Source organism: Hyperoodon ampullatus, assembly GCF_949752795.1.
Source record: "Hyperoodon ampullatus genome assembly, chromosome: 5".
In the NCBI taxonomy this organism is placed as follows: domain Eukaryota; kingdom Metazoa; phylum Chordata; class Mammalia; order Artiodactyla; family Ziphiidae; genus Hyperoodon; species Hyperoodon ampullatus.
This window is the reverse complement of record NC_136918.1, coordinates 42,079,596-42,102,617: the sequence shown is the minus strand read 5'-3', so window position 1 is coordinate 42,102,617 and position 23,022 is coordinate 42,079,596. Positions and strand designations below refer to the sequence as shown.

The 23,022-nt window shown below is 39.3% G+C and overlaps 1 protein-coding gene across 2 annotated transcripts in view; it reads left to right on the top strand.

The window, feature by feature from the left end:
- The window catches only part of LPP (LIM domain containing preferred translocation partner in lipoma), a gene marked incomplete at its 5' end in the record, with an annotated part of 466,507 nt that extends 447,159 nt beyond the window's left edge, over window positions 1–19,348 (top strand). For both annotated transcript variants that reach the window (XM_079704195.1, XM_079704194.1), the window contains 3 exons: window positions 11,718–11,896; window positions 17,503–17,623; window positions 19,133–19,348. In XM_079704195.1, the coding sequence (XP_079560321.1) occupies window positions 11,718–11,896; window positions 17,503–17,623; window positions 19,133–19,261 (429 nt within the window). In that variant the 3' untranslated portion in view covers window positions 19,262–19,348. The remainder of the gene's footprint in view (window positions 1–11,717; window positions 11,897–17,502; window positions 17,624–19,132) is intronic.
- Window positions 19,349–23,022: the final 3,674 nt, after the last annotated feature.

Sequence of the window (23,022 nt, the reverse complement as noted above, 5' to 3'; positions counted from 1 at the left end):
CCCTATATTAGTTGTTTCTGCCTTTCTTAACTACTTAATGTAAACCACTTTCGGCACAGTGAGGGTAGAGAGAGGAACCAAAACATGGAATTATTTTATTTCTCGTGTCAGAAAATATTACAGCCAAGATACAGTTGAAGGAAAGGAAATCACTTCACCGGCTTCACTTTGTACTCTTCAGAAGGTCACGTCCTCATAAATAGGTGCCAGAGCCCAGTGTTTGACATATACATTGACAGTGATCTGCTCAGAAGGAAACTACACAGTCACAGCCATGATGTTGCCATGTCATCATGGTCTTTCTAAGTGATGGTGCTGTCTTTTGTCTTCCACAGGCAGAAGTATAATTAGAAGGGCTTGTTTTCACCAGAAGCCAAATCATTGCCAAATCTGTTAGACTGATCTCTAGAGAATCGAAGTTAGCTCATGGCCCTCTGGCTGTTCTCTTTGCCACTCCCAGGAGTTAAAGGCTTAAAGTTTTCTTTCTTTTGAAAGAGGATCAAGTTTGGTTCAAACAAGCTTTTCTGTCATCCCCAGAAGTACAAGGAGAGACCTTCTGTGACCCTAGTTGTTTGGCTCAGACCACTTATGGCTTGTTATAATTTAGGAAGTAATTGCAATTCATAAAGCCAGGTAGAAGATAAACATCTTGGCAGAGCTGAGTTTCAGGCAATTCTGAAGGGAACCGACACGTGAGCAGAATGGTATTGGGAACATTTCTAGTCTCTGCTTGCAGTTCTTGATTCTAATGGATGATTCACAATAGATTTAATTCTGATCTGAAATGCACAGGCAGGCAGTCATTGCTATGTATACATGGGGCTGAAAACATCATCACTGAAACCCCAGTTTTAGATTTTGCCCCTGGATGGGTCAGTTACCCATGGTAGACAGATACAATAAGTAAAAAGAGTGTTGTCCTACCTACTATGTTGTGTGATTAACTTCAGATCATTTATATTCTTAGCAAAGTTTGTAGCACTGATTTTTCTGAGAAACATACTCTTGCTGAGGTAGAACCAAAAAACCCAAGAATTGGAAGAGACCTTAGGTAGTTAAGTGTCATTTACTTTTTTCATTCAACAAATACTTATGAAGTGCCTGTTATATGTTAAGTACTGCTCCAAAGGCTGTGAATGCATTCGTGTCTCAGGCTGCTGGGGAGATAAGCACTAAGTATGTCAGCAACTAAATCCAGGAGGTGATATCAGATAGTAATAAGGACTGTGAAGAAAGGAACAGGGTCATGAGCTAGAGTCTGGCTCAGGAGAGGGGACTGCTTACATAGTGTGGTGATGGAAGGCCATCTGAGGATGGTGATGGAATTTCAGGTCTGTCTATGGGAATAAGTGCTATTGGATGACTCTTGGGAGTATTCATTCCCAATCATTCATTTACTGACTTAATAAAATATTTATTCTGTTCCTTCTACGTGACAGTCATTTTTCAGTGAACTAGGGGTGAAGCAGTGGACAAGACAATGAGCCCTGCCCTATTGAAAGTTTTGTTCAGCCTCAAAGCAATCATGGAGTTTCGAGGGACCAAGAGGTCTATTAACTTAAGTCTCTTATTTTAGAGGTGAAGGAGTTTAGGCCCAGAGAAGTAAATGCTTTGCACATGCCTCCCTGCCAGTGGCTGGGCTTTGCAAGACTAGAGCACAGCCCTTGGCTTAGGGTCATTTCTCTTTGTCACTGTACCATGTGGGATTTCCATAAACATCTATTTCAACAATTCCAGTTTCAAATAGTGCTGGGCTTAGTATTGGACCCAGAGATAAGTCATTTTCCCCATCAGCACCTCCTGTCTACTCTAAATTGAAGAGAACATGATTGAGGGTGATTAAGATGGTGCCTCACAGGCACAGGTATCAGGGGTTTAGTTAGGGACCCTGCCAGGTGTATCTGCAGTAAACTACATGTTCCATGAGGCTTCTCTGTGTACATCCTAAATGCCTGATATGTAATTGGTCCATCACTTATTAGGTGTTCCAGGTATGTAAAATTATAATAAGAAAAATATCTGTTGAAAACGAAACAACAAAAATGAAAGGAAAAAAACACACTGTATTTTCTCAAACTCAATATACATAGTATTGTGGATGTCTGTGTGTACAGATCATATTTTCTTCTCTCCAGTAATAAGAGTAATGCAAAGTAACCTCTCAGTTGATTAGTCAGAAACTGAAGAACTAATAATTAGGTTCTGTTCCCACGTGGAACAGTAGTTTTACCCAGAGAAAAGAACTTTATGACAATATTTTTACGTCTCTTTATGTTCTTAAAGAGTGCATCTTACATTTCTCATCTCATTTAATTATCACAATTCTGGGAGGTAGACAGGACAGGATAATTATATCTCATTCTATGGATGAGAAAATTGACACTCAGATTATGGAATTTTGTTCAAGATGCCATGATATTCTAGCTACTCTGCAAAGTGTCTGCCTCAGTGAAACGGGTCTGAATGTCTATTAATAACCTCTGTTTACAAGTTGCAAATAGCAGGCATTATAAAAGCTGGACCTAATACATCATGCCATGATGCTGAGTTTAGGATTAGCCCCTCTGAGTTACTGGCCAGAGAACCTCTATACTTATTAGTGTGAGACAGCCTTGTTTTGACAGTGACAAAAACCCAAGTAATGTAATATACCCCACCTAATGATTTTCCATTGGTCATGTAAATAATTATCAATAACTAATCAACAAGGGTTGTCATATTCTTATTGTTAACAAGGGCTGGAACACCAAAGAGAAGTTCTGGTACTCCAAAAAGGATTTAGTATGGGGTTTGGAAAGAGCACTACATAGAAGCCAAGGTAATTGGTTAGAAACCTTGATTTCTATGTAGTGCTCAGCTCTTTCACTAGTTTACAACATTAGGCAATCAACTTCCCTGAATGCAGTGTCCTAGTATATAAGGTGAGAGAGTTGGGCAACATGATTTTAATAATTTTTTTCAAGTTCAAGCAAACTGTGTATTTGTGAAAGGCTATAGCACAGCAGTTTGCTAAAGGTTAATATCTCCATTCAATGTAATTGCCATTAAAGGGAACCAGATAGCAAGAGATAGGAAAAATCTGTTAATTGGAGAACAGTGTGAAGTAGAAGAATGAACAACTTTGTCTTTGGACTTAAAAGACATAGCGTTTCAAATCCAACCACATATATAGGCACATGGAATATAACAGGGATAAGAATTCTACCATTCTACTGACTGTTGTGGAGATCAAATGAGGTCCTGGTTGCGTACAGTTACTGAACTTTAAAAACTACCAAAGCAAAGTGTCAGCTTTTGTTTTGAGAGTATAAAATGATGTAAATTGCTTTTATGAAGAACTAAGATATTTAAGGGTTTGAGGTATAATAATTTTACATAAAAGGAAGAACACCTTTTCCACAAAATTCTCATGGAAGTAGGGGGGAAACCTCTTAGGAATCCAGGAGCCCATTTTATGTTATTATGTAATCCAGTTGTCCCAGAGTATCATGAACAGAATTCCTTCAATAATCCATTTCTTTAAGTAGAGATGTAAAATATAAGAGATTTGATAGTGAAACAAAAAAAAATTGGAAATGTAGTGCTTACATATAATAATTTAATGATCAAGGAATGTCAAATTAATTCAATATATGTTCTACTCTCCTAGAATTTGTAAGAATTACACAAAACTAACATTTATTATACAGCCAGGCACTGTGTATTTGTTTTCATATATGTGATCTCATTTAGTCCTTACAACACTGCCATGTAAATATTTTCATTCTTCTATACTAGATGAGGAAACAAAAGATCGAAGAGGTCAGGAAAATTGCCTAGATTTCAAACCCAGGTCTCTTAAATCTACCAGTAATTCTCTTACCTCACATAACACAGACTCTTCTCTGGTTCCTGAGTTAACAAGTCCCAACAGACTGTACCTTAATGATGTTATAAAGGGAAATCTATGATCTGACTTAGCTTGGAAGGAAAGGAATTCTACTCTTTTTTTCCCCTCTCACAATAATCTCAGTGGAGTGCTGTGATCTTTTAATTTTGCTCCTGGCATAAAGGTCTGACACGCCCATCAAGTCCCAGCTCCATCATTTTTCTCAAGGGTTAGGAGACGTTCAAGATAACTGTTTCTGTTTTGAACGAACTAGCATTCCACAAGGGCTACACATTTTAAGGTAAAATAGCACCTCTCTGGGCCTGAAGGTATAGACAAACTAAATGTCCTTTAATGGAGATTCTTCTTTTAATTCGCTAAAGCTCAGATTGTAAGCCCAACCTAAGTGCTTCAGAATAAACAGGAGGGCATTATTTACTTTGTGAAGAATGTGATTTGTGGCTCATGGCAAAATTGAATAAAATGATCTAATTGCCTTGATGTTTGTGTCCTTTCTGTGGGTTTTTTCCCTTGTAGTTTTAAGACACATTTCTTAATTTTAACTCCAGTTTATTTAGTTCAAATATAAACAGAAAATCTTATAAGAATTGTTTTCCCCAAATTCTGTGTTAATAGTCACACATGTTTTGTTTGAGTTAGTTTAACACAAAGACACACATCTCTAGCAACACTGAGTTCCCTTTTACCAATGCTGCCCAATACACTGATTTTGTTACAATATTCTTCCTGTGAAATGAATTTTGTCTCAGTGTAGGCATATCTGGGACTTATATAATGAAGACTTTTGTTATAACACAACATTAATTCCAAAAAGTGTTATAATGTGGGGTTTTTTTTCAAGAGCCAACTCAAATCCCACTTAGAATAGTTTCCCAGAATCATACATCACCACCACATTGCCTGCTCCCTCACCATTTATAAGTAATTACTCTCTTCTTTGTGTTCCCATCACACATTACTCATTCCTCTATAACAGCAATTTGTTGTCCCCTTTGCCTCTAGTCAGTTATTTACAGAAGTGTCTACTTCTCCTACCATGGTGGGAACCTCTGAGGGCAGGCATGGTGTGCGTCTGTTCTCTCTTCAGCCGTACCTGCCAGGATGTTAAATGTTTTGTCCCACTCTTTAGGCTTCCTGCAATGTTAAATTATGTGGGGAGGCAGCTCTGCTCATCAGAAAATCATGTGAAAAGTTTTTTTAAAGGGTATTTATGAGAAAGCTGAGGTAACACAGGCGTTGGATGCAAAGAGTTGTGCTCAAAAAGAGTAACAGAAGTGACAAAAATAAGAATGTTGAAGTCCTTTTACTGAATTTTCAGTTACATGTTTCATAGTTGTCATTTTGTGTGTGGCGGTAATGACATCAAAAGAAAAGACATCTGAGGTTTTGATGCCATTTGATAAATTGACTCAAAATTTTTCCTGTTTTGAAAAAATCAGAATTCTCATCTACAGAGTAGGAATTTTTATTCTAATTGGAAAATCACAATCATAGGGATGGGGTATCACTAAGCTTACCATTGTTGTTTTCAGTCTGTTTTGAAACACATATTAGATATAAATACAGTATAGATTTAGATTAAGATACAGATATAGGCAAAGGACATTTGGAAAGTGCACAAAAACTTTCAATAAGTAACGCGTGCCTCACTGGGAGGCAGAGCTGTTGGGCAGTTTTGTACTGCAGGCTTATTAGGAAAATTACCAAGATAAAATGATGTCTTCATTTGTGAAGGAAACCCAGAAGTACTGTCATTACCTGGGAAGCCTTGATTACCAGAATCAAGAATAAGTTTGTATTCCAGAATTAAAGTATGTAATACAATTATTTGAGTTTAAATAATGTCAGTGGCATTTCAATGGAGCTTGCTGAGTCACAGCCCTGTTCTCTTCTTACTGTACCGCGTTGCTATTCTGTTGGGAACACCTACACTTAGGCTGTGCTTCCCAACTTTTTTCACATCACGATTCATGTGGAAAGTGATGGCATTCATTCAGCACACTGGCGTGAGTAGATGAGGCTTCTCTTGGCCCAAGGTGACTGCTCAGGGACTATGGAATCTCTGGCCCCTTCTGACCCTCCCAAATATGGTACTCCTGGGGCCCATTTGAGGCACACTGTGTCTTAGCCTGCCGGTTGAGAAGCTGTGCACTAGAGACTTGTTTTGCATGATTAAATAGAATAATTTTATTTTATGTCAAGTATCCAGAGTTTATTCATGATGAAACCAATATTTGTGGAGCATCAATTTTATGCAAGGATACTGTTGTAGATGCTAGGGATCCAACAATGAATTTTCTGTCTTAACCCATGGGAGCCAATAAAATTGACAGTAGACGAACTATCTTAAGATCTCAACATGTTTCCTCTCTTTATTTATATGCATGTAGCTTGCAGGTCGTGAGCCTTATATTTGTAATGTGGAGTATGTCTACTGAAATATGGACTAGGTATACTGTGGTATAGCAGTGGGGTTATCCACTGGATGGAGAATTAGACCTATACTCTAATTCCAGATCTTCCACTAGTAGTTTTCCCTCTCTGCACCTTAGTTTCTTGAATCTGGTAGTTGGACCAGACGGATGGGTTTTAAACTGTACTATATGGATTCCCCATAGGCTCCATCCTTTCCTGTTCTTCATCCAGAAGTGATTTTGGACTCTTTTGGATGTGCTTCTTTGATAAATTGTTTCCCTGAACAAAGGATTATGGAAGAGGGAGGCAAGTGAGGGAAGTTGAAAACTTCTGGACCGGAATAATCTCTAAAGACTTTTAAAAGTCTCATATTTTCTAACTCTCCTTTTTTTTTTCTTTTATTCTTAGCTCAACAAGACCAAAACTGTATGTAGAACATGAGATGTCACCCTTAATCTTTCCAAGAGTCTTTTCTGTTCCAGTATTGCTTTGGTACCTAAAAATAAATAAATAAATAAAGACTGAACATAAGATCACATTTTAATTTTATGAAATGAAAATTTTAACATTTCTAAATGGCAATACTTTATAGTCTTCCAAGTCTTCAAATATTTGGCTCTTGATTTAAAATCTTCAACAGTGAATACACATACACCTAAGTAATATATAAATTTTAGAAATATTATTTTCTCCATCATCTAACTAGTAGTCAATGCTTCTGTTACCTGTATGCTTCATTTAGATTCAGATGATTCTTCCAGCTCTTCTGACTGTGAATTAGAGAAGTTATTTATGCAATATCCAAGGATAGAAAAGATACAACCAGATTGTATCTCTAATTTAAAAACAGTTGCATTTGGGAGTTTTGTGTACAAGATTTGTTGGTGATTTTATTTTTACTTTCACTTAAATTTTTGTTTTTAATCACAATTGTATTGCCATCATTTCAGAAAAGTTTATAAGCTGTGCCTTTTAGCAGTTAAATAATTTCTTGGTTTTTATGCTACTCTTAACATCTCTTGTTAACCACACTCTCAATGAAGTTAACTGCTTAAAACATTTTCAAAAAATCTTTAAAAATCTTCAAACAGGGCCTAGGATTTTTAAAAAGCATAAAATCTAGACTCTTCATTCAGCTTAATCTAGAAGGTGTTTCACACCTGGTTACTTGTTGCCTAATGTGTGTCATGGACCATGGAGGTCCTGGGCAAGGATGCTTACTGTTGTGGATGCTGTATTGCACTGCCCAGACGCCCTTCAGGACTGAGGCTCTCACTCCCCCACTGGCTGGGATTGTTGGCTGCTGATGGTTCACAGCTGAGTCCCTCTCTTCTTCCTTGCAAGCAGCCTGTATCCATTGGCTGGCAGATGTAGAGATATAAAAGCCCTACTCACTAGCTTCAAGGAAAGACAATTCTGCAGAGCCATCCTAACTCCAGAGTTCTCCGTGAAGCCATCAGAAGCCTTTGTTATAACTGAATCATAGTTCAATTCCTCCCTCTATCCAGATGCTTCCTGTTCTCACCCACAGGCATGAGCTCAAAGCCACTCTTCAATAACTTCTTTAGTGCAAAGCTCTGTTTCAGAATCTGATTCCTAGCAAACTCAACCTATGACTATAGCTCCATACGGGGAGAGCAGGGTGCCACTGTTTGGTCACGGAGGTTGACATAAACCTTTAAATCAAGGACATTATAATATTCGGTGTCATAGAAGCATCATACAATCCTATGGGAGTGGAAGAAGTGACTTATTTTGCTTGGAGTATAACAAAGGAAGAATTACGAAAGGTTTTGCAGAAGAGGTTAAGTTTGAGCTTAACTTTTAAGAATGAGTAGGTCTTCTCTAGACAAAGAAGGATGTGAGGTAGTCTGGGTTTGTAAAAGAACACAGCTTATTAAAGATGTGGCAGAGAGCTCAGTGTGGCAGCTGGAAGGTGGGCTCCACGGGTGGGGTCCCAGAAGAGATGGGTTCAGAGCCAGGCCGTGAAGCACTCTACTGATTTTGAAGGTTCTTATGCTGGAGTGTCCTCTTCCTTCCTAATTCCCGTCTGTCAAACTTGGCACCCCTGCTTCACATACAAGATGTAATCGGAGTAGATATACTTAAAGACACCCTGCTTCCACTTGTTTGCTTGAAGACTTGTTATTTCTTTTTCTATTTTCTTAAATACTATTTTATTTATTAACCGTTTCATTTTAACCTACTTTAGAAAAGCCTCATGTTTATATAAAGAGTGTATCTTTTAGTCTGGCTTTAAAATAACCTTCTATAAAAAGACACAAAGATCTTTCTCTATCGTGCTTAAAATTCTACCACTAGCAATTTCTGGAATTTCAAGTGGTAAGGTAAAGTTTAGTTTAGATAGTCCAGATTTCTAACACATGAACCCTCATTTCAAGCCTTAGGTGAAGGGTTGTCCAGTTGTTTTTAGTATATCTCTAGTAATGGAAACATTGACCTTTACCTGTTTCTGTTAATACTGATATATCACGGAGTAATAAAATTGCAGAGTTGGAATTAATCGTTGTTTTACAGGTGAGAAAACCAAGGTCTAGAGAGAAGAAATCATTTACCTAAGGTCATACAGTAGATGTTGACAAATCCAGAGGGACAATTCATATTCTTCATCAAGCAACTTTGTCTCTCTATGGCTACATAATGAATTCATCAGATACCTATCTGAATTATTGGGAGGCAGGAAACTGGGGTACCAACCCATCCTCTGCCCCTAATCATCTCCATGACTCAGGTCCCAGCTGTATCAGTCTTCCAGGTCTGTTTTCTCACCTGGGAAATCAGAGGCCTGGACTAGAGGAACTCCCAGAGCCCTCCTCCCAGACATTTTAAGAGTCTTTATCCTTTCTTTAGGAGCAGATATGTCTAAGGGTCCTAGTGGGCCAGTTGAAGACTGAAAGGAGAAGTAAACAGAACTGGCTCAAGAAGATTCACATGTCCTCCTCAATCATTTGCTAGTCCAAGCTTCTAGTCAGATGCATTCTTGGAGCCTTTATTTTCTGATTTAGGGGCATTTTACAGTAGTCTCACTTTAGGTATATTTTACACTGTTCTTCCTTTGTAGCAGAAATGTTCATATTACCTGTTCTTTAAACATGGACCATAAAGTCTTTCCTTAGAAACTGACTCTACCTTATATGCTGCTGCTGGTTTTGAGTAAATGGGCTTGAATCTTGCAGCCAAGCCTCAATGCAAACAAAAATATTTTCTGGTCAAGCATTTTCTCGTTTGTTCAACTCCATTACAGGGTTGGCTTTAAAAAAAAGAAAAAAAAAGTTAAAACCCACAGAAGAGCAAAACACAAACCCTGGGAAGACAGTTTCCAGCCACATTAGCTCAGATCACCAGGGTAGAAAAGAACCAGGGCCTTCATTGTCGAGACCATCGTCATCTCCAGACTCTCATCTTATGTTCTTCTGCTATTTTAATTTCACCACTTCAAAATGGGGAGAAAATAGGTTAATAGTTTCCATGAGTTTAGACTGTGACCAGAGGCATACTAAGCAATTTCAGAACCTCCAGCAACCGCAACTTGGAGGAGAGTACGGTGATGGATTTACTGTCCTCTGGATTCCAGAGTTAGGGGAATCAGGCCAGCACTGTGATGCCAAAGTGGGATGTAAACAATATTCCTTCCTTCATTCTTTTTGCACATATTCATCCTGAGTTTCTTTTTATTCCAGGTAGTATACTGGGTGAAGCATGGAACAGAGAAATACATTCTTAAGACATAGTCCCTGCCCTTAAAGAATTGCAGTATAGTAGAGGAAATAGACATATGTGCAAATAATTTCAATACAGTGAACACTGTAAGTGCTTTAAGCAACATGAATTAAGTGCTCAGGAAGGGGAGAGAAAGAAGCAATTTATTCCAACTGAAGGCATTGAGAAAGGCTTTACCGGGGAGATGCCTTCTGACACGTACCTTGAAAGGTCAAAATAGCAAATTGTGATTCCTTCTAGGCATTAGCCAATGCACAGAAATATGGAAGTTTCTCATAGGTTTGAACAAACGTGAGCAGTCTGAGACATCAGGGGAATCTGAGCCTAAAAAGGGAGTTTGCATGTCAGGTAAAGAATGAGCTGTTTTCACATTGTGGAGCCATCTAAGTTTGTCTAGCAAGAAAGCTGCTTGGTCACATCTGTGTTTTAGAAAGGAAACTGGAAGTCACTGTGAGGATGGGCAAGTGTTACAGGAAGAGAGATGGAAACAAGAAGCCAGTCAGGAACTGTTGCTGTAGTTGTCATCATCGCACTAGTTATCTACCTATAGGCACGCCTTGCCTCATGCCCATTTAAAGGTTCTAGTGGTAAGAGGGAAATTATTCCTTGATTTCCACATCCCTTCGAGTTCTGCATGTTTCTAATCAGATCCCCATCCCAGGTTTATTCTAAATCGTAAACTCATTGAGTCAATCCAGACTTCTCAGTTGGAATATAACATATTACATGTGAAACCTGGCTGTTGGTAAGAGAGCATGGTATTCTAGGCAAGGATGGAAAGTTAACAGCTAATTGTATCAATCTTTGTGAGTCCTGACTCAATAAATGGTATCCCTTTTAAAGGGGGGGGGGGATTTATTTTTAAAGCTGAGCATATTTTTAAAGCCAAATAAATTGACTTTCTTAATTCATTTCGAAAAACTGGAACCCCTCTAGGTTCAACATTTCCATCAAGAGTTCACAACACTAAGCGTGGAGATGGTGTTTGAATCAAGGCTTTAAATGATCAAAAGCCTCATTGATTATGCTGAGCTCTGATTGGGTTTTGCAACCAGCATGCTCTCTACAAGTCTGGATCGTCAGAAAGACCACTCTAAAATGTTAAGGTCCTTGGTGACCCCACGAGGATTTTGATGACTAATCAAGTTTTAGAAGTAATAGAGAAGTATTCTTCCAGTGGAGAACCCGGATTGTGTAGTTCAGGGGTCAAGAAACTATCGCCATGGCCAAATCCAGCCTGCTTTTGTAAATAAAGTTTTATTGAAACACAGTCATGCCCATTTACTTACACACTGTCTATGGCTGCCTTCCTGCTGCTACAGAAAAATTGAGTTGCTCTAACAAAGCTAGAAGTATTTACTACATGGGCCTTTACATAAAAGTTTGCTATTACCCCTGCTGTATTGGAAAGGAACACGAGTAGAAGTCAGACAACATGAGTTCTAAATCCTAGATTTGCCACCCAGAACCTGCATGACCTTAGAAAAGCCACTTGATCCATCTGTGTTTCATTCTCTCTGTAATAAAGATATATACTCTGCCTTCCTCCAATACTGTGATAAGCACATGAGCCCCTGTGTTCTGTAACAGTGCTTGTCATGCTGTAAGTTACTAGATAAATGGAACTCTTCACGTCTTAGCCTAACGTTGGCATTTTTCTTTTCCTCCTCAGAATACCCTGGAGCAGTGCAGCGTGTGCTCCAAGCCCATCATGGAGCGGATTCTCCGAGCCACTGGGAAGGCGTATCATCCTCACTGCTTTACCTGCGTGATGTGCCACCGCAGCCTGGATGGGATCCCGTTCACTGTGGACGCTGGCGGCCTCATCCACTGCATCGAAGACTTCCACAAGTAGGCAACCTACTCTCCCTCCTGCAGCCTAATTGTCCTCTTGGGGTCTATTCTTACTGCCTGTATCTGGGCTTCACACTCTTCTCTCTCCGAGCTGTAGGATCTCCGGATTTGGTGGGACATTAAAAAGAGGTTATTTATCCCCTCCTCCAATGCAGGAATTGATATTAGGTGCTCCATGTGGTCCTCCAGCCTGGCCTCTGCTTCAAGACTTCCCTGGGGCTTATCCATCACATCTTTGTGTAGCTCTAATTATGAGGAAGTTGACTTAGCCACAGAACATGTGTACTGGAAAGAGGCAGGATCCTGGGGTAGCTCTCCCTGGCCTAAACATGAACAAGATATGTGGCAGTGGAAAAATTGCCCAATTTCTCTGAGCTCTTCAGTTTGGTCATTAGACCAGACCCTGTCTTAAAGCTTCCCATCTTTGACAGCCTAGGGTTCTCTCTAGAGCTGACCTCTACGTCTTGGCCACTCTGCATATAGAAGGTTATGGGAGGGACTGGCACAGAGAACAGTTCAACCCCTCTTGCTAATGCAGCCTCTCACATATTTGGAGGCTATTTTATGCCATTATCAGCATATTCACACCCTCTGCTAAGCTCTTCCCCCACCCAGGTCTTCTCTTCCTCAGGATATTTTCTAATCTTTCGATGACGATTAAAAAGTGGAATCTTAAGGTCAAGACCACTTAACTGATGGGCCTGGAAAATTATGTCACCACTTCCTCACTTCTCTAATTTGTAGATCCCTCTTTATTATAGCTGGAGTTTTCATGAAAATTGTATAGCTTTGCATTTTGCTTATTCTTATTTGGCCAGTTTGTTGGTTGGTTAATTAGTTGATCACATTTGTTGCATATTTCTAGGAACCATATGACAGCTATAGATGTGGTTTGTAAATGGCAGACACGGAGGTTTCTGGCTCGTGTTTGCTTCGCAGTGGCTTTAAGAACAGTCTGAGGATCTCAGAGAGATGAAGCTCATATGGCTCACCAGTTTGGGTATCTTTTCTATGGCCTCCAGATGTGCAGTCTTGTGGGTTAATTTTCACCGCTCTGTTGATTGTCAACAACTGGGAGGTACTTGCCACAAACAGTTTGGGGACCTGAGACTCATATTTTAAAAAAAGAATTTCCTGACCACTTTTCAAGTAGCAGGGAAAGTGAAAACCTCACCAAAAGATGTGAGGCTGAATAAATTAAAAACAAAAAACAAAAAAAAAACCCAGAGGCAGGAATTCTCGACCTGAATTAGACAAGAAAGGGCTCACTTTGAAAGGGCAGTCGCAGCATAAATTGTACTTCACGTTATTGATATTTTTAGCTTCTAATTACACATGAAAAAAAAAAACCTGCATCTATTTAAGGGAAGTGAAAAGATACCATTGGGGAGGGTATTTCTGTCACTGTTTCTCTCCTTTCTTAGACTTACCCAAATCCAAGAAAGACTGATAGATATAATCAGAGCACACATGTTTCTGTTGCTGAAAAAGACTGATATGTTACACCCCTCAATTAAAACAGGAAATCATTTCTGACAAATGTAAGTTTATATCTATGCCATTTATCTTTCATTTCTAGGAGTGGGGAGCATAATTAGAGACTTGTGACTGGTGACATGTGTGTGGGTCTGAACACTCCAGGAAGGCAGACTTGAGCAGCTGAAAGGGAAAAAGAATCTGAAACCCCCAATGCTCTCCATCACCACTAATTCAGTGGCCAGTTAAAATACAAATTATTAACAATAATGTTGTCTGCCTGATTGGCAGGTATGCAGGGGGAGAAGCTTTTTGATCTTTTCCCCATTTCCCAAGGAAGAATAAAAGATACATTTTACAGAACTCCGTTTCTGAGTCTTGAAAGGACTGGAATAAAAAGCAGCTACAAGTCCAACCCATTAGCCATGTCTTAGCCATGGACATCGCATGGCTAAGAAGAGTGGACTGCAGAGAGGGGAACGTAGCTGCCTTCTGCAGATTCTTGGTCATTCTGAACAGATCTCCCATTTGTGAGCTTTTGGGAGATGTATTTCAATTCTGTTCAACCACATCTATGAAGAGCCCTCTATGAGCCAATTACCATGCTTAGTGCTAAAGGAGAGAAATTGCATAGGTAGAAATACATAGAGAGAAGCCCCTGTCTGCAAGGAGCTTGCCAGGAGGAAGGGAGAGAATAAGTGCAGATTCTGTGTGATACCAGGCAGAAAAGACTGTAAAGGTGACGACGTGAGGCACAGGCAAGGGCTTGAGCTGTCAGAGCCAGAAGATATTACTCAGCCCTGGGATCTGAGTAGGCTTCTGGAAGCAGAGTGTTTTAAATGGGAAATGGAATTCTTGGCAGAAGGGACAACTCAGGCAATAACAAAGGGCCCAGAGTGAAGAAAGGCTCTCTGCTTTCAAGAAAGATCCGCTTGGCTGAAACTAGAACAGCCTGCGAATAGAAGCTATGGTGAGGTGCAGGAGGCCCAGGAGAAGGGATTTATCTCTCCTGCTTAGAAACCCGTCCTTTAAACTGGTGCTTCCCAAACTTCAGTGGGCTTACAAGTCACCTAGCGGTCTTGTTAGACTGCAGATTTTAGTTCAGGAGGTCTGGGGTGGGAGTGCCTAAGATTCTGCCTTTCTGACAAGGTCCCAGGTGGTCTTGGACTGCACTCTGAGTAACAAGCTTCTGAAATGCTATTTTTAAAGCCTTGCTTATGGGCCATCCCCTCCATAACTGCCATCAGCTAGGGTTGGCCCAAATCCTCCATCCTATTAGGCAGAAACTCTTTCCCATATGTCATTTCAGATGACTGCTCAAACTGGTTCCCTGGCAGACTGTCTGTATCGCACCCTCACCCCCAAAACACACACACACACACAGACACACACACACACAGACTTACTTTCCCATTTCACCTAAATGGCCATCTTTCAAGGCCCAACTCAATTATCATCTGCTCTAATAATCCTCCTCTGATCTCAAACACTCCCTAAACCCATGTTTAAATTTATGTCTCCTTCTCTATGTTTTATAGTTTTGTAAATTCACTATAGATAGCACTTTACATAGCCTGATTAGTAATAAAGAATGCACACACACACACACACACACACACAGGCACACACGCTATTTTACAGTAACCCCCTTAAATCATTTTTGCAATATGGTAGGATATGTATATATGTTAATAGAACAAATGCAGAAATACGTAGAACTCCCTCACCAGTGTGATTGCTGGAGTTTGAGTTTATTTCTGTATTCCCAGTGCCAGGACAGTGAGCTCAGAAAAGCAGATTTATTTAACTGACCCTTTCACTGTGTTGAGTCTTTATTCCACTATCTGTGCTTTCTTATCAGGGATGTTACATGCATCCATTTATTTGTTTACTCAGCATCCATTTGTGGATTGCCAGAAATGTGCCAGGACCCCATGATTAAGATCATCCCTCTCTGAGCTTTGGCTGCCATGGCTGTAAAGCAGAAATGATAAAAGTATTTCTTAATAATGTTTGCTATCAGTAAAAAATAAGGCTAAGTGTATAGAGTGCTTAACAAGGCTTGGCACAATAATAAGCACACAATTTTAACCATCAGAAGTGTTTTTATCAAATTAATTTTATTACTATTGTCTGCTTAGTGAGCTGAGCCTTGAAATAGACCACCTGGGATTTTTAACAATCCTCGAAATGCCGGCCAAGGAACACAGTGGGGATGGTGGAAACCACTTCCTGTCTCTTCACTTTGCCTTTTCCCATCATAGAAATGAGGCCAATTGGTAAGAAGAAATCATTACTCAGCAAGAATACAGTCTGTGCCTTTCCAAAGAGGAACCTCGAGATTGAACATAAAGGCCTAAGCAACATCTTTTTATGCGAAATGTGGCAAATACTTCATTCCATTAGATATTGCCTGACTTCTACCTTCTGCACCAGTCACACTAGTTATTTCTAGAAACTCAGAAATAGAGCAAATCCTGTCCTTTGGAAGCTCACAGTTTTGAGGTCTCCAAAGATACGCAGATAATTACTGCTAAAATAGGCAATTTCAGTGAAAAATATTTTATCCTCAAGGAGTTAGTAGTCCTACTTGGGGACATTGGGGAAGACTCACAGATAAAGTGATAGGCAAGGCACACTTCTGACCTCACAGAGTTTACAGTCCCAGTGGGTTTGGGGAAGGAAATTTTGCAGCTGATTCCAGAAGGCTGCTTATTTCACTACTGATGACCCAGATTCAAAAATAATCAAGTAGTCCAAAGCAATTTTTTTTGCCACTGAGTATGAACTTCTTGCATAAAATACCAATTATAACAACTCTGATTACTGCCGCAATTGTACCATGATCCTTTAAATTTTTCTTTCATAGCAATCAATTGATCTGCTGCTTAATTCATATTTATTTAGATTGCAGCCATACAGATGCCTTTTGGGTGCTGCCAGGAAAATTAATATGTACATTTAGGGTATAATGTATGTAAAGATGCTTTGACAACCATAAAGTGCTCTGCAAAGAGTTAGATTACTATCATTATTTCTTTTTAAGTCTCTCTACAAATAGATAAATTTTAACATCATTAATCTTAAAACCATTACTGAGCTGCTCAGTCAAACTGAGCTGCTCAGTCTTTCTTTTTTAATCTTTTCAGTTCTTATCCATGTCCGTTTCAAATCACGTCTCATTTCACACCTTCATAAATACCACACCTAATTTCCAGAAGATACAGATGGGTGCACAGCCTATATTTGCAGCCTATTAATCTGTTATGAGAAAAAAAAATGTTATGGCCATTGGTCATATTAAGGAATATTAAGAGATTAGGAAATATTAAAATTCCTCACCAAGAGTTAACCTCAAAAACATATGTATATGTGTGTGTATGTATGTGTGTGTGTGTGTGTGTGTGTGTGTGTGTGTTGGGTGGTGTATTCATATACACATACCCTTTGGAAGTTCTAAAATCCTTTGAAGAATAGAGAACTGGACAGCTTTATAATTTTTTTCTTTTTAAACAAAAGTTTAACACAACCAAGATATAAGAAGTGCAGATTTGGCCATAGGAAGTTTGGTATAAAGAGTATTTAAACTCGCTAACCTCTGCTGCTTTGAAAAGATACGTATTTGAGGTTTCTTGTGTTCATTCCTAGAATTCAAGACACATTTCAAAGAAGAGGCTTAATAATTGGGAATGAGGCAGAGTTACCAACCTCAGGATACTTGGGTAGGGCCTGGGGAGCACATACAAAAGTCTAGAAGCAGAAGTCAGAAACAAGTAGGGGCCTCCTTGCCTCTCTGGCTGACCTGCCCAAGCCCAGGGTTTGTGTTTGCGATCTATCCACAGGTGAATCCCATGCCACGGTAGCTCTTCATGCAGAAGCAGTTCACACACTCACTCCCCTACCTCACCAAATATCATGGTATTTATCATCTAGAAGGACCTCAACAGTCACCAAGTGTGAGTCTCTTATTTTAAGCTGAGGAAGCCGACTCAAGGAAAGTGACTTGCTCAAGGTCACGCAAGACAGCAGACCAGGTGTCCTGGCTCTTTTCTTTTCACCTCCAAGTCTCATCTTTTTTGCCAGTGTCTATGCTCAGTATCTAACCAGAACTATCTCTCCATTTTCAGGAAGTTTGCCCCCCGCTGTTCTGTGTGCAAGGAGCCTATCATGCCAGCCCCCGGCCAGGAAGAGACTGTCCGGATTGTGGCTCTGGATCGCGATTTCCATGTTCACTGCTACCGGTGTGAGGTCTGTGGTCAGCGCCCCCTCACCCTGCCAGGCCCACTAGAGCCGAATTTTCATAAATATAGCAATTATTAAATCTGGGGGAGCCCCTAGTGCCTGTGTTCATGGGACTTGTGTTTTACAAGAGGCCTGGAATCCAGGCGTGAAGTGACAAGGGAAGCCTCTTGCCCAAGGGCCATGTCTTCATTTATACAGCAAAGGGCAGCAAGTCTTTCTCCTCTAATCTGGGTATGAAAAGGTATAAAAACATTCAGAGAATGATTTTAAAACATTTTCTTATCCTCGTCCTATGACGTACCCAGAGCCCCTCTGTTTTTATTTATTTATTTTTTATTTATTTATTTTTTTGCGGTGCGCGGGCCTCTCACTATTGTGGCCTCTCCCATTGCGGAGCACAGGCTCCGGACGCGCAGGCTCAGCAGCCATGGCTCATGGGCCCAGCTGCTCCGCGGCATGTGGGATCTTCCTGGACCGGGACACGAACCCGTGTCCCCTGCATCGGCAGGCGGACTCTCAACCACTGCGTCACCAGGGAAGCCCAGAGCCCCTCTTTGAAAGCACTTTTCTTGTTTTCTACCAGCTCTTCTGAGTGCATCAGTTAGCATTAGCTGTCTGCGAGAGATAGTATGAACTTCTTTATTACCACATCCTCATGAGATTGGCTCTTCTAGTCCCACGAGGAGATTTTCCCAAGACGCAGGCCGGCGGGGTTGGCAGTGTGGCCCCTGCTCTCCAGGACTGCAGTCATTCCATTCACCGCCTGAGCTGTAATGACCACCTATTTCATGCAGTGTGCTTTGTTTGGCCCTACATGCCTCTCTCTGGCCTTCACATGAGCAAAGAGAATAAAAGACTTCCAGCTTTTACACTAGGTTTTATGACTAAAGAGAAACAGTGTCCTCTCCTCTGGGCTGTATCCTTTAGGAAGTACAGCAGGTCATTTCCCTCCACCCCCTGCCCCCAAACCTTAAGATTTTATTTTCTTTCTAAAGTTGGAATAAGTAAGTACAGCCCGTTGGTGACCCTTCTGCTTAGCAGGAGTCACTCTACAACTTAGCTTCTGCCCTGGAATTACCAGGAGATTCTGTCCCTGCACCTGTATATTACTTTTGAGAGATCTTTAAATGAATGATAAATGGCAAAGATGACTTAATGATTTGGGATCTATTCTTGTTTTATTTTCTCTTGTGCTTGTTCTTGTTGTTTGGGTGAGGGGAGCAAAACTACTACTTGGGAGCCTAGACCCTCAGGTTCTTCCTTTCCTGTACCTTTATTTCCCATTAAGTGATCTCAGGAGGGTCATTTCACCCTGTTCATATTGATGTCCCCAGTCTCTACTTAAGCTTAATGCAAGACATACCATGTTATATCCTGCAGAAGGATTTGAAGGGGTTGGTGGTGTATGAAGAGGAAAGGTAGTAGTTGGCCTCATTATGGAAGCCTTGAATGGAAAGCAAAGGAATTTGTTTCCATTTTCACTGATATCCTTTCCATCTGTCTTCCTTCTTCCAGGATTGTGGTGGTCTCCTGTCTGAAGGAGATAACCAAGGCTGCTACCCTTTGGATGGACACATCCTCTGCAAGACCTGCAACTCTGCCCGCATCAGGGTGTTGACCGCCAAGGCTAGCACTGACCTTTAAATCCAGTCACCTATTTAGCGGTTAGTTGGTGGCTCTGAGAAGGATGAAACACAAGAAAAATATAAGAAGAGAAATAGGAAAAGAGAGGAAAGGCAATCAAGCTATGGGATGGTCTCTACTTCATCCACTATTAACCTTTCTTTAGAAACACATAGAGTATGAGATTTTTTAAAGTTCTTACCAAATACACATTTCACATTTAATCATGTAGGACCTTGATGGGCCTTTGTTCCCAAGGACTTGCACATTTTTGCACGGATTATGCTCCATCCCATTCACTTCTGCATTCCTTTAACTTTTAATCCCTATGTTTGTCTCACTTTTCATCTGGTTGAATGGCTTTTTTTAGTGTGGTATTTGCTGTCACACAGCTTTTCCTGGGTGAGTTTGCCAACTCACAGGTGCTTTTAGGCTTGAAGGCTCCATCCTATCACTTCCACATTGCCAGTAAGCATAAAAGATAGCCATTCTTTTTCTGTGTATTGAAAAATAGATCTTTCTGTTGCTCTAAACTAGTCGTGTCCCTTGGGGAAAAAACATGCACAATTATATGTCAGGCTATAAAGAATTTAAGCTGTAAATTACATAGGTTAAAATAAGCTCACATTGAATTTGCAGCCATCCTAATTCAAAATCTATAATGACCAGTGTTTGGGGCTCATTTGAAAACAGATACTGGTGAGAGAGAACCAAACTTCAATATTTTTCTAAAGAAATTACAGATAGGGTATGCTGGATAAAGCATTTTGGGGTTATATTTGAAAAACTCATTATTACCCCAAAATATTATCTTAAGATTTTCCTTTTCCATGCTACCTGGACATAATAATATGGACAAACTTGGTTTTCTCTAGAATATAACATTTCCAATACTGTTTCGCTTTTCATGTCAGAAATATTGCCATTTTTTAAAAATATCCAAACACAAGTACCAAAATTGACTTTTTCTCTAGAGGAAAATAGCTATAAAGAGCAGTTTAAATTTTTTTTTTTCCAGGCCCAGGTCCCTTTTGCCTGACAGTTGCAAATCAGGGCACATAAAATTGTGTTCGTTTTGTGTAGTTTACTTTAAAAAGACAGGAAAGCTTGAAAAGATTGTGAAACCACAGTCTCATTATGCTTATAATCCTTCTGCAACTCAAATTACCTACTGCAGAAGACATTTTCATATCATCGATGTGACATTTACACCACACTTACAAAGACAATCACTGAAAAAAATTGCCTTTTTGAGCTAAAAATATGCAGAGTCTCTGCCTAGAATCTTTATTCAGACTCTTATTGGGCAGTGAAATGCTTTCTTGGCAGCTCCAGGACCGCATATACTTTATTACGTTTTAACATGTTTCTTTTAAGGAAGGGCACTTCTCTTAGTAGCAGGTTACCGTTTTGTAAACTAATTAAGTATCTTGGATTAAGATTAGTTAAAAATTTCTTCAAATTTTTCACAAGTATATACTTTTAAATTATGAAGTATTTTAAATATACACAAAAGTATAAATAATAATATAATGAATCTCTGTGCCACCCAGTTTAAGAAATCAAATATAACAAATATAGCTACATTCCCCTGTATACCCTTCCCTGATTCCACAGATATTTTTCATGATTAGAAAGTGATAAAGTTTTCTAGTCTGACTTTTGTTTCTAATTTTTAATTTTAACTCTCAGAAATGAAAAATTGTGCGTGTTTTGAATTGCAACCCAGGCCTCAAGAGTCCCAATTAAATTTATTTTACTTTAGTAGGGATAATCATAAAGGTGGTTGATTTTTTTTTTTTTTTCTGTAAGAAATTCTTAAGCTTATAGCTCTTCTGAGTTAAGCTGTGGCTCATTTGCTTTGGTCACCAAACGGTTTTGTTTTAGAACCACCACAGTTACAGCTTTTCAAAGGGTCCTTTGACCACTGTCCTTTCCTTACCTTGCTGCCCTTATCCTTGACCTCACATTTCTCATAATGTGAAATACAAGGGGTCCACTTCGGGCAGCATGTGAATTTTAGGATACAATGGCACCTGTATCTCTGAATTTCTGTCTTCCAAATGAAAGGCCAGACCATGCGGATGATCTCAAAGAATACTGACTATCAGACAATTGAGGTGATAATGATAATATAATCTGCTTGAATTGTTTCAGTAACTTGTTTTCTATGAAATACTTGGGGGGAAATTGTCTTTTGGTCAAAAGCAAAGAGCCCAGTTTATTGAGAGATAGATTTTATCTCTTGAAGTGCAGTCCTATTAGTATGAATTAGATTTTATCTCTTGGAGTGCAGTCCTATTAGTATGAATTTTGCCAAAGGAGGGAGAATTTATGAAATATTTATACTATAAAAATGCAATAACATTCTACTTGTTTGTTACATTTAAGTCCTTATGTAACTGAAGGTTTACATGCCAAAAAAAAAAAAGAGAGAGTTATAAAAAAATGCTTTCACAGACCCCTCACTGTGGCATTGCCAGAATACTGCTTGCTTACAATCTTTATAGTGCATTTTTATCACATAACCTCAGAGTATCTTTACCAAAGATTTTTAAAGTAAATCTCTTTTTAATATAGACTTATCATACTTTTATAATAATGAATGTGCACACCTACATATATAGATATTTAGATTTAGATTTTTTTTTTTCTTTCACAAGGTATAATAAGGAAAGGATCCTAAAATATTTTATTTCAGGATTTCTTAAATATATGATTTATATTGCTTTCTTATCTTCTATTAATCATTTGGTGTCAGCAATGCCAAATCACATTTTACTGTTTTAGCTATATGAAATTTTGCCTATAACAGAGATATAAAGACCTAATACCTTAAGGATTATAATTCTACTGTCTTTTGATATATTGTCTTGATTGTTAATCATTTAAATACATAAATAATAGAAAAGAATCATAGAGTCTATAAGAGAAAGTTTGTAAAAATATACTAAAAATATACTGGCTTTAAAAAAAATTGTCAACAACACAAATATTTGGTAATTTTATGTAACATGAGAGACATGGAAAAGGAAAAAGAAACCCACTGTGTCTTGGGCTCTGCAGACCGTTTCACAGTTAGATTTCTCCATTGCCGGGATCTCCAGCTCATGGCGACTCAGTGTGGAGGCTCATCTGCAAACAAATCGGCCTTTAAAACTCAAAAATAAGTCATGTGTCCCAGCAAAGTGCATCAAGACTTTGAGATCCTGAACATCTCTGCAGCTCAAAGATGTGGGTTCTTTTTTCTTTCATTAACAAATAGTTTCTGTAAGAGCAACTTCTCTGATCAAAATTACTACATTGAGTGTATGCTGATTAATACAGTGGAGATATCAGCAGTATAATTGTTTTCTCACTGTGAAAGATTCTGCAGAGATGTTTGTGATGACGTTTCAAGCATATAAAACTCTCAAGTGTTTTATATTTGGGTCCCAGGGGGAAAAAAAGAGCATTTTACCATGGGGCTATAATAGAGGGTTTATGGAATATAGACAGGACTCTGAAAACACAACTTCCAACAGTTTTCCTAGTTAGTAAAAATTCTATTAATGTGAACCAGCCAGGAGTAACAGTGTTATTTCTATTTGATATGGTTTGGGCTTCTCTTGTCAAATCTGTGTCGGCTGCCCCTTGATCCCTCCATTATCAAGTTTTGCAGGGTGTTGGGGAAGTTATGGCAGCTGCCAGGGAGATCAGGGAAACACTGATGTAACCTCACAGCCTCTCACCATTCCTCTTGGCTTGGAAAGGCTTTTTTTCCATATACATTTCTAGAAATA